The sequence below is a fragment of the Hemiscyllium ocellatum genome, chromosome 31 (assembly GCF_020745735.1).
Source record: "Hemiscyllium ocellatum isolate sHemOce1 chromosome 31, sHemOce1.pat.X.cur, whole genome shotgun sequence".
In the NCBI taxonomy this organism is placed as follows: Eukaryota; Metazoa; Chordata; class Chondrichthyes; order Orectolobiformes; family Hemiscylliidae; genus Hemiscyllium; species Hemiscyllium ocellatum.
This window is the reverse complement of record NC_083431.1, coordinates 21531454-21549757: the sequence shown is the minus strand read 5'-3', so window position 1 is coordinate 21549757 and position 18304 is coordinate 21531454. Positions and strand designations below refer to the sequence as shown.

General features: G+C 42.6%; 1 protein-coding gene across 1 annotated transcript in view; it reads left to right on the top strand.

Annotated features, from left to right (window-relative positions):
* Positions 1 to 18304, top strand: part of pipox (pipecolic acid oxidase) — a 59382-nt gene that overhangs the window by 24065 nt on the left and 17013 nt on the right. Inside the window, exons 4-5 of the mRNA XM_060847940.1 lie at positions 2703 to 2916; positions 8648 to 8830. Of these exons, the coding sequence (XP_060703923.1) occupies positions 2703 to 2916; positions 8648 to 8830 (397 nt within the window). The remainder of the gene's footprint in view (positions 1 to 2702; positions 2917 to 8647; positions 8831 to 18304) is intronic.

Genomic DNA, 18304 nt, shown 5'->3' with positions numbered 1-18304 from the left:
CTCCAATTGCCTTAAGGCTGTGCCGTCGGGTCCTAGACTTTCCTACCATTGGAAACATCTTCCCAATGTTGACTCTGTCCAGGTCATTCAGTAGTGGTGGGATTTGAATCCTTTTAGACTGTTGTGGTAGGATTTTAATCTTCATTAAACTTCTCCCCATTGAAAAAGGTACGCTGGGTTGAACAGTCTGTAACTGGGCTTTTAATATTGTCCTGACTTCAGAGTTATTGCTGTACAGCCTTGGTGGCCACGGAAGCTTAATTTTATAATCATGAAAGGTCACATTCCTCTCTTATAATTAAAATTAGACTTATGATATTAAATAGACTTAATCTCATAAGTCTATTTATGCTATTTCTATTTCTAGCTTTATCCCATTTAAAGCCAAAGAATTTATTCCACTATGTAAATTTTAAATTTGGTGCCTTTTTCTTTCTAGTTTGATATTTTCTCGTAGACGACAATGTGATTGGTTACGAATGATATTGTGGTTGTTGGATGTCCAAGATTCACTACAGAAAATGCAGGAAAGAAAGATGAAATTCTTGCTAACGTGATGGCTAAATTTTTGTTGACCTTTTTCTTTGATGTCAGTGATGAGTGTCCATAACCCTCACAGGAACATTTTAAATGGACCAAGTTTAATTAAAGCTTGACTCATGTTGTAGATGGCTGTTAATTATCGAGCAATCTTTTACTTCAGTAAGATGGATGGACAGATGAAAAAGTTAGCAAAAGGCAGTGGTGGCAACACAAATATTTCCACAAGGCTCGGGTTAGGTGCGAGTATGGAGGGGATGGTGCCTAGAATTTTATTCATTTTAATACTTGTGTCAATGGAATCAATTGGTGAATGTCATAAAGGGTGGCACGGTGGCTCAGTGGTTAAAATGTGATTGGTTACCCTGGTCCGATTCCAGCCTCAGGCGACTGCGTAGAATTTGCACATTCTCTCTGTGTCTGTGTGGGTTTCCTCCGGGTGCCCCAGGTTTCCTCACACAGTCCAAAGGTGTGCAGGTCAGGTGAATTGGCCTTGCTAAAATTGCCCATAGTGTTAGGTTCATTAGTCACAGGGAAATGGGTCTGGGTGGGTTACTCTTCGCAGAGTCGGTGTGGACTTGTTGGGCCGAAGGGCCTATTTCCGCACTGTAGGGAATCTAATCTAATCCTAAGTGAAGCATGCCACAGTGAAGACCTCTCCATCTCTCTGTCAGGTGCAAACAACTCTTTATCCAAAATGGATCTGTGACAAACAACAATGGATTAAAGTTCTTGTTTTCTGCACTGATATGATGAATTTGTCACTGCAATCTCAAATGTTTTGTGTTACGGCTCATCATAATGTAAACTCAAAATGCCAGACCTTTTCTAATTTTGCCTGTTTTAGGCCATGTTGTATGTTCATGTCCTACATAGCAGTATGTCAGTTAAGAATCACACAACACCAGGTTATAGTCCAACAGGTTTATTTGGCAGCACTAGCTTTCGAAGCGCTGCTTCTTCATCAGGTGTTTGTGACGAAGCAGCACTCCAAAAGCTAGTGCCTCCAAATAAACCTGTTGGACCATAATCTGGTGTTACGTGATTCTTAACTTTGTCCACCCGAGTCCAACACCGGCTCCTCCAAATTATATCAATTAAGACATAGATGCAATTTTAAAAATCTTCATACTGAGTTTGGGTGTAAATATCCTGACTAATTTTTTTTATCACCTTCAGTCAATTCATATCACATTCACATTGCATTCATAAATTGCTTTTTCTGTTTTGACACCTTATGTGATTCCTTTCTCTCCTTGTTAGCTAACCTTTCTCAAAGAAAACTTAGCCAGTGCCAATATTGGTTTTACTGAATAGCAGGCAGGATGGTATAACATGTTCAGACTTATTGCATTCATGCTTCTGCCCTGATGGGTGCTGTACTGAACAAATATTCATAGCTGTTATCAATACAGCTCTGCTTTAAAGAGCAGTAAAGGGCTCTCCACAATTTTTTCTTTCCTCCATGATCAGGCATTCCCACCTTAAGCTACTGCAACCAGAGAAAAAACAAATTATCCAGCAAGGATTTTTGTGGGCTGAATAAGGCCAAGGGTGAAACCAGGCAATTCCACCTGGAAGACTTATTTGAAGTTGCCAAGAAAGAATACCAACCCCCCCCTTTATCCTCCAGGCAGTCTGCACACCAAATGAGTGGATGAGGAATAGAACAGGAAGCAAATCAAATGTACCCACAGCTCCCCTAATGCCTCAGCTGGTTAAAAGATTGAGTGGTTGATGCACTGCAACTGAAAGGTTCCCAGGTTTAATCCCTAGTGTCTGCTGCTAGCTGATCTCACATAGGGTAACATCTCTCTACTGCAATAGGGAAATTCTATTAAAATTAATGAAATTAATTTATCATTCATTCATCAAGGACTGAGCTTGCCCGAAAGTGTCAGTTTGATCACTGGCTGAGATCATTGATCTTTCAACTCCATTAGCACGCACAGTGGAGACTCCGATATGAAGAGTCAACACTTAGGTCTAGAATCTATGTTGCCTGCAATTGTACACTAGCAAGCATCAACATCCTCTTGAAAACAAAGAGGAGGACAAAAACTTCTGCTTTAGTTGTACTGGCATTACCAGACTAATGTTCAAGTAAAGGAGACAAATGAACACTTCTGTTATAATGTGACTAATCTTGTCTTTATCTGAAGACAAACAGGTTTGTTGGTTCTAGGCAAAGAAGGGAACCCAGAATTTCGAGCCATGAAGTCAACATTGGTCAACAACCAGATTCCGATGGAGAGTTTCACATCTGAACAACTTTCAAGGAGATTTCCAGCAGTAAACCTTCCAAAAGAAGAATCTGCTGTTCTTGATAAATCAGCTGGGATCTTGTATGCTGATCGAGCGTTGAAGTCTGTCCAGGTAATGTACATTCTTTCACAGGATACTAAATCAGCTAAAATCATTCCCACTGTTTGAACATAATCAAAAATCAAGCAGAATCGGACCATCCTGCTCATAGTGGTGATATTTCTCTAATTAGTCACCGTCTGGTGATTATGTTTTCTTGAGCATTTTTGTGGCTTTTGTTGAGTGTGTTCCCCTGCCCCTACCTTGTGTAGTTTGAGCATTGTTTCATACCACAATTTCCAACTCTAATCAGACTTCATGATACTGGGACAGCGACAGAATAGAAATGAGAGGAAGGAACATCATGGGGATTTAGTAGTACAAAGTTCAAATATGCCAGTTGTAGTTTACCTGGGTGTCGGGGAAATATGATACCTTTTGATCGATTCCTTTGGTGGATATTTATCCAAAATCTCTCAAACTCACCAATACAATTCACCCTCACTCTATCCAATGAATTACCATGGGAAGCAATCACTACCCTCTACGTAATATAACACAATTGAATAGCCTTCTGAGATTTGTCACAGTTATTGGACTGTTTCCTTATCCCATTACTATGAATTCATGAGATAATCTTATTAGCAGTCTCCAAACTAAAATTCATCTGCTTTAGCTAAACAGGCGTTACCCTGAAGTATTCTGAACAGCAACTTTTTGATATTGATCTCCAGTAAACTTACTCAGGTGATGATTCAATACTAATTCAGCAGTAACTATATTCTACACAAGTGTATGCTTATGAATTAATTTAGATGCTTATGACTTAGTTATTAGTGTGTGTATCTTAGCATGGAAGCATGCTAAGATTCTATTTTGCATTCACTGAGATTTTATACCATTCACATTCTAAAACTCTCTTTGGACCCAATTTGCCTTGAGTAGAAAAATACAGAAAATTACTCTTCCTTCACTGCTCCTTGACATTGAGATGAGGCAGCAGGTGAGATGAGCACATCCACTTATGGCCTGAGTTTGGAATGCTTTTGTTCCTGGGCCTTGGTTATTAGTTGTCTGGAAGAGGATGCTTGGTATTTAAAGGTAGTTGCTTCTCTAATGGAATGCTCACAGACCAGTCACAAGGTGTAGGTTCCAGGAGGTCATGCAGGAGTGGTCAGGAGGACAGAAACAATTTGTGTGCTGGAAGGAGTATTCCTGATACTCATGGCCTCACAAAGGACCACTGCACACTTGCTTTGGAGGCTCCCATCTGTCTGCAGACCTGATTCAGTTCAGTATGAAAGGCAGAGCTATTTCATTGCCAGAATTCACAGAATTTTGCTTTTATTCTGTCAGAAACAGATACAGAAAAATGCTGGAGAAACTCAACAGGTCTAGCAGCATCTGTGGAAAGAGAAAAATAATTAACATTTTGAGTCATGATGTGACTTCTTCTGAAAAACTGGCAGAATCTGCTCGACTAACTTAAAAGAAGCACTCTTTGATCTCATAGGGGGCTTGTAAAGGTGCTCACCTTCTCCCTGAAGCTGTCTCCCCCCCCCCCCCCCCCGCCTTTTGTCAGCTACTGGCTTTCCTATCACATGGTTAAACAGGTCAACTAAGGGCAGACCAGACTCATCATAACCGAGTAAATTGCTAAGCCGCTACCAGACCCGCTTCCATTAAATTGCAAAATAGGTGGGTATAGTTTTAGCCCCTGACCTGGCCCCAACACACCTATTTTGGGGTGTTAATATCCAGCCAGAATATCTGAAATGGAAGACGTCTCATTCTCTGGAACAGCATCCCTGTCCTTAATGAGCATTTAGAATCTGGAGGTGAGTGAGCAGGGTCGGGTCACCTCAGGGCACATGTGTTTGAAGAAACCTTTGTGGAACATCATTTTTTTAAAAAAAATGTGTGCATCTCATGACTTTTTGCTTTAAAATCTATAGAGAGTTGTGCACACTTCTAATGGAGTCCCAAGGAGAATTGGGATATCACACAAATATGGCAAAACCAGGGAATGCAGTGAAACATTGTCCAATATTAAGAAAACTAGATTAGAAACTAATATTGAATGCATTTTTTTTTAACGAGAATGGACAGAATTCAGACAGAAAGGGAAAGAAATAATGACTAAAGAGGAAACTGGAAACAAACAAAATAACAAACGCAGAAGCTATTATGGTCCTCTCAGAGGTTCAGTACTTTTAAAGAGAGAGTTCAATTCCTAGTGTCCAACTCAATGGACCACGCGATAGGATTTTGCATTTTCAAAGTCTTACTGTAATTGTAAAAATAACGAATTAAACATTACTTGGTAGGCAACTAATACGTTAAAATACAGGAAGGATACCCCCTTTAATTTCCCATAAAGTGACCAACCCTGCTACGGTAATGCTTAGATCTTACTTACAGCATTCTCTTAACTTCTAACAGGATGCCTTTCTTCCTGTTTCACTGAGAAATAAGTTTGTTTCCCTTGGTTTTCTGAAATTGCCCAAATTGACTTCCAGCAAAAAGGTTCACTCCAATAACTCCTTTCTCTTCCAGCCATCCTAGGGTGAAGTTTCACTTTCCTGAAGTTACCACTGGTGTCATCAACCAGAGAATGTGCTCCCAACATATTCTGCCTGGTCTTTATTTCCTGCTCTTGTCTGGGGCTAACTATGTCTGTCTGTCTGTCTCTCTCTCTCTCTTTCACATTCTGCATCAATTCAGGGTCTTTCAGTCAGTAAATCTGCAAGCAGCAAGAATATTTGCATCTCTTTTTATATTCTGATCTTAAATCTGTTGAAGTCAAAAAGTGTAGTGGTGGAAAAACACAGCCGGTGAGTCAGCAACTGAGGAGCAGGAGAGTTGACATTTTGGGCATAAGCTCTTCTTCAGGAATCACATGACTGAAGTAAAGGTTATGCTTGAAACATCGACTGTCCTGCTCCTGGGATGCTGCCTGACCGGCTGTGCTTTTCCACCACCACACTTTTGTCTCTGATCTCCAGCATCTGTAGTCCTCACTTTCTCCACATTTCAGTTGGACTTGACCCTAGGGCCGCAATCCCCTATGCACCTACATCAATCAGGTTCATCATTGGACCGAACTAGTGGGAAGCCACATGTGACTTTCCACTATTCCATTTTGCTTGAATTAAAGGAGACAATTTAAAACATAACCCTATTATAAAACTTCATATTCACACATGGTGCAATTCAGTCCTCTGTTCATTTAAAAATAGTATCATAGATAGAAAGGTTAATAGGCTAAGATTTGTTTAGTAGCTTGTGGGAGGTTAATGTTTATCTATTTCCTTTAATTTGTTGGCAACTATTTTTTAATTAATGGTTCAGTGGTGCTGAGAAATCAAAAGGTTAGTTTTATCAACTTTGCAATGACAAACATAATTTTCACATAGGCATGCACAAGTGAGTAAATTAGTACTGTGTTTGTTTTAAAATTGGTCAGCTAGACTTACAGGAGTCTTATCATTTTAACTAAGACTAGAGATTAACCTCAACACAGTGTATTGATTTATTCACTATCAAGATACTGTTTGGTTCATGCAGTGAGTAAGTATCTAAAGAATGATTGATTTTTCTACTGTTCATTGTACATTTTCATCAGGATTCCACTTTTTCCAGTCGGGATACTGACTGACTTAACTCTTGATCAGCCAGGCAAAGCATAATAAAGATCAGGCACCACATACTGCTGCTTCTATTAAACTATTAAAGAATATATGCCAGACCTTATCCGAAATAAACAGATTAGCCAGATTTTTTTTCAACTTTTCAATGCATTCTGAAATTAGGTTGGTTGAAGCTATTGTTGATACAGATTTAATGGTGCTCAATGCTTCATTTTGTGAAGTCGACACCTGTTAACACTTAATGTGTAATGAGGAATTCCAACCTAAAAGTACAGTTTGCAATGTTTTGTACAGGAACAGATTCTGAGGCAGTGCTGAAAGCATTGTTTTCTTATTGTCCAGAGATATGTATTAATATGAAGGCAATGACCAGACAGTATGAAACATCTCTTGCCTCCTCTCTTGAGCTCTATGTTCTAGAGTTTCTGCTAGGCTAGACCTCCCAAATCCAAGCATGGGGGAACAGGGACAGTGTGCAATGGAAGATCTACTGATGGAGTCCTTCAGTCACTAGGTGTTACAAAGTGAGTCTGCTGGTTTTCCTATTTTGTGAGAAGGGCTTGGGTTGTGTTGTTCAGGTCAAACAATAGTTGGAAAGTTGAGGGTTAGGTGAAAAATGTTTAAGAGAATGAAGCTTGCCCTCCAATGCTGTTCTCAAAGCACTTCATTCCAAACAATGATTAAAACAAGCTCAGATCAAACATTGCTTTGAATAATAAAATTTATTGTTCTGTGGCATCTAAGCAGCCATTGATTGATGCTCTTGCTGCTGATTCAATGTAGAATAAGAACTAACACAATTCCCCCATACATCAGCACCAATCCGAGTTAACGTGATTGCATTAAGCTGCCTGAACTACTTTTTGCTTGATGTCAGAGCTGGATTTAAGAGCTGCGGGCTCTCGCGGTGTTGGTGTGGGTTTGGGGGGGTGGTGAAGGTAGTGACAACAACTGAACCTTGTATTGGTGAGAGGACCAATCAAGCTCCTATGGTATAGCAAACGGAGTTAATTGCAGTTTTCAGATCAAGTCTGGTTTGTGGGGAGGACTTGCAGACAAGGATGTGTGAGGACAAAGGGGTTACAAAAATACCATAGCGCGAGAAAGAAGAAGCAAGAGGTCAAACCCAATATGGTGTAAGGAATTGCAAGTTAAATGCCTCAACTGGATATTAGGAATTCTTCAGTGGTGCATTGGGATGTGTGCAATGATAGACTGAATGGGATCATTCTACGTCAGAACATTTCTGTGATTCCACAAATGCATAAATTCTAAATGGGAAAACCAATTTAAAAGTAGTCTTTTGGAAATTAATGTACTGGTCATACTGGAGCTCCACGTGGAAGTATATAAGACCAATCAGATTAGTATGTCTCATTCAAACATTTTACTGGCTTTTCCTTCTGAGATGTCAAGGTAAGAGAACAAACTCCATGGTCTCTGGGTATCGGGAAGGATGAAGGCCATCCACTGAGGGGTGGGAGAAGTGTACTAAAGGATTGAACAAGCTTTAAGATGGCAGTTGTACATGTTTATAGTTAAAGTATTATTGGCCTAATTAGCTAAAACGTAGTGGTTGTGGAAGAAAACTCAGTCTACTGCCACCTCCTGGCAAAATGTGGGTTAGGAACAATTTGAAATCAAACATGACGATTCATCCCGCAGTTTTAACATTGAGTGGGCGAGTATGCTTTAGGTGGATAATTTTAATACTTTGATGTGTTGGAGCTGAGGCTTTTATAAACGTGCTAAAAATATCCTGGAGGCGACACCTAAACCTGACTATGTTTAAACATCAATCGTAGCTTTTTCTCTTTGAAATCTTCCCCTGCTTGAGCAGGGCTTGTGAAGTGGAAGTTATATATAAAACAGATTAATATATATGTGATGCATTTAACTACTTCTGTTCCACTAGGAAAGTGTGTTAAAGTAATAAAATGTCTAGGGGACTGATTAGCAGACGACTGGAGAATGAGTAAAGTTTAATCATTTAAATAGGAAAGGGAAACGTATAATCAGTGTGAGGATAAGAAATAGATCACTTGTGCTCCTTTGATATGTAGAAATATATCTTCTGGATCGTGGAGAAATAATTACTAGAAATAATGGTGTGTTCTACGTGGTTTCACAAGGCAAAATTAAATATTTTGCAGGATTTGTTCCGGAGGTTTGGAGGTACCATTTGTGATGGTGAAAAAGTTGTTGATATACAACCTGGATCGCCAGTTACCGTGACAACCACTGCAGGAATTTACAGAGCGAAGAGTCTAGTGATTACAGCTGGGCCTTGGTCGAATAAACTATTGAACCTCGTGGGACTGCAACTTCCTCTGAAGGTACAGGGGATTTAATGGATCCTACTCATAGCCAAGTAACATCGTTCTGTCATAGGGCTCAGTCTAAAATGACCTCCAAATACATCAATACAATCAAAGCTGCATTATAGTAAAGTGTTCCAGGAATTTTCTTTGGGTGTAATATATACTGACAGTGTTGTACTCCTGGTAATCAATGGGGAATTATCACTCAATAAACTTCACAGTAATTGCTTTGCGATCATTAATCCTTACTGTAGATGTCCTTCCGCAGATGCTACTAACGGAAGTCAGGCTGCTTCCTATTTTCTGCTTGCCCCAATCCGAGCCCTCCTCATTGCACAAACTTCATGCTCCCTCATTCTCTGTTGATCTACTGGAATAGGCAATTGAGCTGAAGGGAAGCTCTCCCCTGCACCTTACCCTTCGAATGCATGGTTCACTTTTATACAGTTATAGCTTGCAAACAAACTGTGTTGTCTGATCCAACCTTTTCTCTCCCCAATATTTGGAAAGCATTGCATTATTGCGATGTTTTAAGCACCTTGAAGGTTTCTACAAAGTTAAAAGCACCATTTGAATGCAAGTTGGTGATGGTGGCACTGGGGCCAATGAAAATCACCTGGAAATCCAGCACTCTTGAGAATAATTGGAAGGAGAGGTACGCACACTGAGGAGGAGGGGAGAGAGAAACAGCAACACACATTGGGGCTGGTGGGAGAGAGAGACAACAAACTCTGGGGCAAGTGGGGGGGGGGGGGGGTAGGCAAAGAGAAAGAGAAAAGCAGTATTAAGCCTCACAGTCAGTGTGTCGGTATATTTATAAGAAACACAGTGTGTCAGCATGCTTTGCAAGAGACATGGTCGTGGGCGTGTGACCTGAGGGTATATGGGTCTCAGACTCTATCTTAACTTAAAGAATGTTGCTTTTTGGAACGGAAAGTTTAATGTACAGTTCTAGGTACTGAAGTGTCTGTGAATGTAAATGTACATAATAGAGAACTGTAATAAGGGTTCGCTGGATGTTTCGATACCAAGGGCTGCACAGTGGTTAGCACTGCTGCCTCCCAGCACCAGGGACCTGGTTTCAATTCCACCCTCAGGCGACTGTGTGGAGTTTGCACATTCTCCCTGAGTCTGCATGGGTTTCCTCTGGGTGCTCTGGTTTCCTCCCACAGTCCAAAGATGTGCAGGTTAGGTGGATTGGCCATGCTAAGTTGCCCCATAAAGTCCATGGATATGCAGGCTCAGTGGATTAGCTATGGAGAAATGCAGGGTTACAGGGATAGGGTAGTGGGGGATGGGTCTGGGGGTTGGGATACTCTTTGGAGGGTCATTGTGGACTCAGTGGGGCTGAATGGCCTGCTCCTACACTGTGGGGATTAAAAGTTACCCACATTTGGATTCTGACACTATTAGAAATAACAACAGCATCGCTACGTCAGGTGAAAATGGCATATTGCAGGTAAAACCTTCAGCTGAGCACACTGAGGGAGAGTGGGCAGATGTAGCAGCAAGTGGGGAGGTAAACAGGGGAAAAGGCAGACAGACAGACTGAAGAGACACTGTTCATGTGCTAAGTGTAGTTTTGTGTTTTGTTTGAGGAATCAGGCAGCTTTTTTTTTGTTGAGGCCAGTGAGTGCCTTCCCTCAATGTGGGTTTTGATCATGTGGTGTGAAAGTCCGAAGCAGTGTCAGTGATCCAATATCACATGATTTGACTTCTAGGAATATGTCAAACCAGAGTTGGTAACCCCAGCCAGATGCCCAGAAACCTATGACCATGCAGATGTGCTTTTGAAACAATATCATTTCCCGATGCCTGACACTCTGGCCAATGGATTTACGTACTTCCCCAAGTCCAGAGAATATTAGCACAGCTTGAAAAGTTAAAGCAAAAAGGAGATTTTGTAAATTTGCATTCTTATTAAAGCTTTGTATGATAGGCATGTCAACCAGAGAAGTGGTTTGTGGAGTCAGTTGCCTGATCTATTAAAGCAAGCAGGCAGTAATGTAATTCAGAGGAAGCTCCGACCTCCATGACCTCCCATCTGGGACACCGTAACATGAAAGGCCTAAATCAAAAATGCCAGATTATAAAATCTAACTTCAAAGCCAAGAGGCTCGGAAAGGGATATTGCTGGAGAGAGAAAACCAATAAAACTGATAGAGCTGATTTTCAGCACCGTCTGAAGAAAGGTCATTGCCCTGAAATGTTAGCTCTGCTTCTCTCTCCACTCATGCTGCTTAACCTGTTGGGTATTTTACGCGATTGCTGCTTTTATTTCAGATTGCAGCATCCTGCGTGTCATTTAATCTAACATTTGGTTACATCCTGACTCTAAAGGCTGATAAAAATTGAATGAAAGCCATGTACACGTGAATCCTGTAATCCATTCGATGTTTTTCAATTTCATTTATAGTCAACCCTGATCCTAAGCTTACATGAACAAAATCCGAGCTGTTCCTTTTGAATTACTTAGCAAATCTCCAAAGCATCTGATAAACCGACCTAAACAACCTCTTTTGAAGAGTCATTAAAATCAAAGTTCTTTTTTTATATTTTGATCCCACCAGGATTCAGCTTCTCAGTATTTAAAACAAAAACGTTTCAGTGAGAAAGAGATTGCAAAACCGTTGCCTCATCTTAGGGTTTAGGTGACAATTATCACTTGAGCTTCATTTTTGCAATTAATGCTTCAATTAGAGATTGATTCCTTATAAATTTTCCTAGAGGTATTTCATTTCCTTAATGTTAACTAACACCTTCATTGAATTAAAATTTAAAAAATGCTGGAAATATTCAGTTGCTCAGTCAGGCAGCATCTGTGGTGAAAATAACAGAATTGATGTTTGGAATTCTTGAACGAGTGGGAAAATTGAGAGAATCTCATTAAAAGTCAGATAAGGTCTTTCTCAGTGCCGGAAGCAACATTTTCCAAGAGAAATCTGGACATCAAGAGGAGATTCTCACTAGTGAACAGTGAAAGGCTGATTAATTGGTCATTATCACACATCATTTTGACTGAATCTTGTCTTATTGATACACAACTCCCTATTCTACCGCCTGCTGCAGAGAAAGCAGATGCTGAGAATTCCTGACATGTAAGTCAGTCTGGGTATAGTGATTCCAGCTTTCAGCTTGAACTTTCAGATCTCTACCTCGGATGCTTGGCATCAACTTTTCAGGGAAATAGTTTCACACAACCCATGGTCACATTGGACACATGCCTCTGCACTGCCAGCCTGCACTCTGGGACATGCTATCAGTTATCATGGCAATGCTGTCGCAAGGGGACTATGTACAGGGAGGGGTACCCTGCTCATGGATTGCACCAGGTGCCAGACTGCTCCCTTGGTCTATTAGAGCTCACTCACCTCACTCCTACCTGAGTGCTCATAGCATCCCTGCCTTGCCTTGGCTTTTAACACGTTGCCCCCCTGAGTTAGAGTGAGCAGGTGACCGATATTCCTGTCTGGTTTTGCCTTTTAGCACAGACACAAAACCAGCAAGCTTCTCATGGTCATCAGCAGTTGCCAGTGTAAAAGTTGTGGATATGTTGCTTCTGTGCTTCACCAGTTCCCCCGGCCCAACCCCCAGCAGTAGCTTACACTGCAAGCACAATGAGTAGGCTTCAAGCCTCCAGAGACTCCACCCCCAATTCTGAGGATAGCCCTCTGTTAAGTAAAGAGAGGCAGCCTTCAGGAGGGGGTACCCAGGCACAATAAGACGGTTCAGATTTTAGACAAAAGTTGGGTGGCATGGTGGCACAGTGGTTAGCACTGCTGCCTCACCGCGCTAGAGACCCGGGTTCAGTTCCCGCCTCAGGCGACTGACTGTGTGGAATTTGCACATTCTCCCTGTGTCTGCGTGGGTTTCCTCTCACAGGTTAGGTGAATTGGCCATGCTAAATTGCCCGTAGTGTTAGGTGCATGTGAAAATGTAGGGGAATGGGTGCAGGTCAGTGTGGACTTATTGGGCCGAAGAGCCTGTTTCCACACTGTAAGTAATCTAATCATCTGATTAGGGCAGGCCGGGTCAGGGTCCACCTTAGTAAAGCCCAGTTGCTGGGCCACAGTCAGTCCTCAGCTGTATGGTCAGGGGATTAGCAGAGCATTGGTTGGGAGATCACTGAGTGCATTCAGGGGTCTGGGCAGTCATCACCTGGAGCCGTCGAGCCTAGTCAGTAAGGTGGGAGTTGGGGGGAGCATATCTGTGCTATGGGTTTTGTGGGCAAGGTGTGACATTGTTATAGTCAGGAAAATGGGAGATCTCAGCACTGGGGATAGGAGGCAGCAACTTGGGATGTGGTGCACATGCATGCTACCACCAGTGAGGCTGAACAGCTTCCACATGAAGAGGTCACAATTGGAAGTGTCCTCAGGATGTACAAGAGATAGAGGAAACCCAGGGTCTACCATCTTCTATGCCATTTCCTCCAGACGAGCAAGGTGCAGTGTCAGTGCAGACTGAGACATTGTCACAGAATGATGCCAGCTGCTGGGATGTAAAACATGAATGGCTGGCTGGCAGTCCTATCCTGGTGTTTGTCAAGGTGCCAGCTACATTGAAACTACCAACCATTGCCCTGTAATGCCCCTTGTGACTCGTGTTGTGCTAATCCCTGACCCAGTCACTGCCGGACTGACCGTGGCCCACCACCCAGACTTTAATATGATGGACACCCCTGGTCCTGACTGCTCCAAGCAGACGACTGACCGTGACTAAACCCCTGGACTGATGGTGACCGTACCAGGACCCCTGATAGCAATCCACCGTGACTTCACTAAGGACTTTGAGGTGTGATCATTTGGTTGATATACACGCAGTGTATTTGTCACATAGGCTGCTGGCACATGCTGTAGGTATGAGATTAATATAGCACTGTGCTGTACAGTAACATATCCAACCATTTGACTGATCACTGGTGACAACCAGGACAAGTTGCCTGGATTTGTGTCTGTGCTAAACTGCAAGGCAATACAGAAAGACTAGAATCTTTAAAGTGAGACTGAGGGGGGGGGGAAGGCAAGGCAGGGATGCTGCAAGCATTGAGCTGGATGCTGAGAGAGTGCTAAGAGGGCAAGCAAGCGGCTCAGAGATGTTTAGATTAGGATCCCTACAGTGTGGAAACAGGCCCTTCGGCCCAACAAGTCTACACCCAACCAGACCCATTCCCCTACCCTATATTTACCACTAACTAATGTACCTAACATTATTGGCAATTTAGCATAGCCAATCCACCTAACATGCATATTTTTAGATTGTGGGAGGAAACCAGAGCACCTGGAGTAAACCCACGTAGACATGGGGAGAATGTGCAAACTCCACACAGACAGTTGCCCGAGGCTGGAATTGAACCTGAGTCCCTGGTGCTGTGAGGCAGCAGAGCTAACCACGGAGCCACCGTGCTGCCCCATGTTGCCTAGTCCAGTTGCAGTCTGTGAGCTGGATGCCAGCCCCTGCACCCTGTGTTGGTGTAGTAGCAATGCAGTGATAGTTGTCGGTCTGGAGCATGGCAGTGCAGAAGGGTACTGCATTGAATCCAGATGTGCCCATGATGATGTGAAAAGGTTGGCATGGGTCCAGTACTGCTGTCCGTGGACAAGCAAAGTGTGCAGCTGCTGCCAGTGGAGGGTGCCCTGAGATGCTGGTGCCAGGTAACCATGATGGAAGGCTGGAGGAGCAAGCAAAATGCTGGAGTCGTTGGGTACACACTGATGGGTACGTTGGGAAGACCCAGTGTTCCATATCAACATGGTCGGTCAGACAGTGGGAGCCTGAATATTAATAAGGCAAGGTTCAGTAGTACGAGGGGGATAATAAGCAACAATCCACGCTAATAGGCCTTTCACTGCTCACAAGTGAGAATGTCACCTCGCGATCTGGAAGTTGGTTGTGAAACGTGATGATCCTGGCGTCAAGAATTGCTTGAATTCTCAATCAATTCTCCCAAGGTTCTTGCCAGAGCCCACATTGTTTAGGCTCTGGGATAATCCCAACCTACATTCCTCCTCATGACCTCACACATTTGTCCACCAGTCAAAGCTTCTTGGATTCTTGAATAATAGGACGGCCATTTGCAATTATAGCTTTCATTCAGACAGGCGTGGGAGTGCTCTGGAGAAGATTAAAAGGCTGAATTTCCTCTTCTGCTTTTTCCATCCCTCTGCCTCCCACACGCTCACTCTTTAACACTCTTTATGTTGATCTCACTGATTAACCTGTGAAATGGTGCTTTCAGTTTTAAAATATTTATGGGGGAAAATCACATTAATATTGAGATATTTATTGAAGTCATTAGTTTTCTTTTAAAGCAGTCGTGTAGGCCATAGATTTTTGCACATATGACAAATGGAGGCAATATTTTTCATTTTTTGAGGAAACATATGTGATTACATTTGAAACACTATTTCTCTGAAAGGACTATCTCCTCTGTGCAGGAGCCTTCAACAGAGATTAAGAGGGACTGGATTGTAAATCCTTTTTGTGATTTACAGACTGATACTGTTACAAATGCTGCAAAGGATGGGGGAGAGACCGTGCAAAAGAATCAGTTTTTATTCAGCAAAGCTGTTTTATTTTGGAAGAGAACTAGAAAAATGTGTTATTATTAGTATTGTCCTGGGGAGAAGGATTAGACAACATATCAGGATTTACACAGTTTGTTTCTCATGTGAGTTGCCAGTCATTTTCACATATACATCTACCTTCATGTTCTTCATGGCTGATCGGAATGGATATTGATGTTCTTCACCTTGGCTGGAGATTCATCATCTTAGGTTAAGGCATTGGCCATTTGGGATAGACCTGTAGAAAAATGTCTTCATGGTGTAAGTCTTTGGAATTCTCAACTTCAAAGGGACATGCTGTGTCATGGAATATACCTATGAGTGATATCAATAGATTTTTGATAGTCAAAGGAATAGTGGGATCTAGGTATAGGTTGGAAAAGTGAGGTTGATGTAGGATAAGGAGATTTTGGCTTCCTCCTGTTCCTATTTCTGATGACTACATGTTCACCGAGAACTGCTGGAGATCCTTCTAGGGGTACAGCTATGTTATGTTTCTTGTGCAGAGATAGGCACGCCTTCAACTGTATGATTATTTTTCAAGCCACTGGCTGTTCTGCAAATTGCTCTCCAGTGTCTCACAAAACTGTTCCCAAAGTGATCTGGGAATTACGGATGACTGAACTCCATCTTTCTCCATCTGGAGAAGCTCCTGTTTTCAGTACTGTACTCCATTTAATAATGCAGCTCCAAATCAAGGCTTTATCATATTAGGGAAACAACAGATGTTCCTATGCTCCATTACTTTATAGTGTAGCATATCACTGTATTAATATATCTTGCCAGAAGGCTGCCATTATTTAATGCTTAAAGCCCAGAAACGTGGAGAATGAAACAATTTTGTGACTATCCCAAATCATTCAACAGGTCTAGCCAATGCTAGAGTGGTGCTGGAAAAGCACAGCAGGTCAGGCATCTGAGGAGAAGGAAAATTGACATTTTGGGCAAAATTTCTGATGAAGGGCTTTTGCCCGCAATGTCTGTTTTCCTGTTCCTTGGATGCTGCCTGACCTGCTGTGCTTTTCCAGCGCCACTCTAATATTGAAGGTCCCAGGTTTAATGCCAGTTTGATGAGGGTTTTGTTGTTGGTGTTTGGTGATCTAATTTAGGAGATTTAAAACCATCCAAGATCCACAAAGATAGAAACATGGAAAATCAGAGCAGGAGTAGGCCATTCAGCCCTTCAAGCCTGTTCCACTATTCAACATGATCATGGCTGATCATCCATCTCAGTATCCTCCTCTTGCTCTCTCCCTTTGATTCCTTTAGCCCATAGAACTAAATCTAACTCCTTCTGGAAAGAATTTAACACTTTAGCCTCAACTGCTTTCTGTGGCAGAGAATTACACGTGCTTACCACTTTCTGGGTGAAAACATCTCTCCTTATTTCCATCCTGAATGTCCTACTCCATATTCTTAGGCTGCAACTCTGCTTCAATGACTGCGAACAGCCCCTCTGAGTTTACCATGTTAAATCCTATTAGACTGTTTATAGGATTCTATGAGATTGCTCCCCCAACACATTCTTCTAAACCTCAGTGAATATTGTCCTAACTGATCCAGTCTCTCTTCAAACATCAGACCAGCTATCCCAGGAATCAGTCTGGGAAATCTTTATTGTACTCCCTCCATAGCCAGAACATCCTTCCTGGAGTTCTGCACCGTACACAGTACTCCACGGGTGGTTTCACCAAGTCATGTACAATTGCAGCAAGATATCCCTGTTCCTGTATTGAATGCCTCTTGTAATGAAGGCTAACGTACCGTGTGTGGTCTTCACCCCCTGCTGCACCTGCAGGCTTACTCTCAATGAAAGGTCTCATTACACCTCCCTCCTTGTCCAATCTCTCACCCTTCAGGTAATAAACTGCTGTCCTGTTTTTGCAACCAAAGTGGATAACCTCACATCTATCCACATTATACTGCGTCTCCCCATTCATTTACCCACTGACTCAACTTGTCCAAATCACGCTGAAGCATCTATCTATCCTCCTCATGGTTCACCCTCCCACCCAGTTCTGTGTTGTGATGTCCCAGCTTTCACAAACCGCCCTTGTCTTGCCAGAAATATTAGCAGCCTACAAGCCAACCAGAGCTCCAACAGCTGTAGAAACGACTGTGGGCTGAGCCTTACTTTTTCTTTTCTGAGTCTGCATTGAGTTGAGCTTTTTGGAGGGTTAAGACGAGGCATAGTGAGTTCTCACGGTGGTGTCTTATTGAACTTGCTTCATTCAGTACGTACCCTGCCCCTGTGATGATACTATGGCTTGAAGAAGTGCATTTTGTCCTTTTTCTTTAATGAAGACAAATTGAGACAGCAGTCTGCTCCAAAGCCAATAAAGTGAACAGCTTGTGAGGCCTTGGAACAATAGAAGCAGCCTGAATGGGTGGGATCTTTCCACTCCAACACCTAAGATCTTAACCCGGCACACCCTCTAAGTTGCTTACTCACTCACCTGGTACACTGTGCCACCCACTTTCATTTTCCATCATACCTACGATGGGGCAGGAAGAGTCAAGGCAGTGATGTGCTGCCCTGCCATTCAACTCCTAACCATGATTGAGGAGAAGATCCTGTCTCTGACCAACCCCAGTTGACCTGGACTCATCAGATGCAGCCCTTGATGTAGTGTGCTGGGAACTCCTGACTGGCGGCTATCACTTTGACCTGACTGAGCTCTGCTGACAACGATGCAAAGATGCTTGGCTTTGTGTCTGTGCTGAATGACTAAGCAAAACAGCAGTAATTTGAACCTGATATCACTGGCTAAGGGGGCAAGGCACTGCCAGGCATGGGGGATGGGAGTATCAGGTAGGCTCAGAGTTTGTGAATGCAATGAGAGCAAGTGAACACATCAGATATACAGCCTGGTCCAGTCCATGAGTGTGACCCAGAGCACAATGTCCTTACAGCAGGGTTACA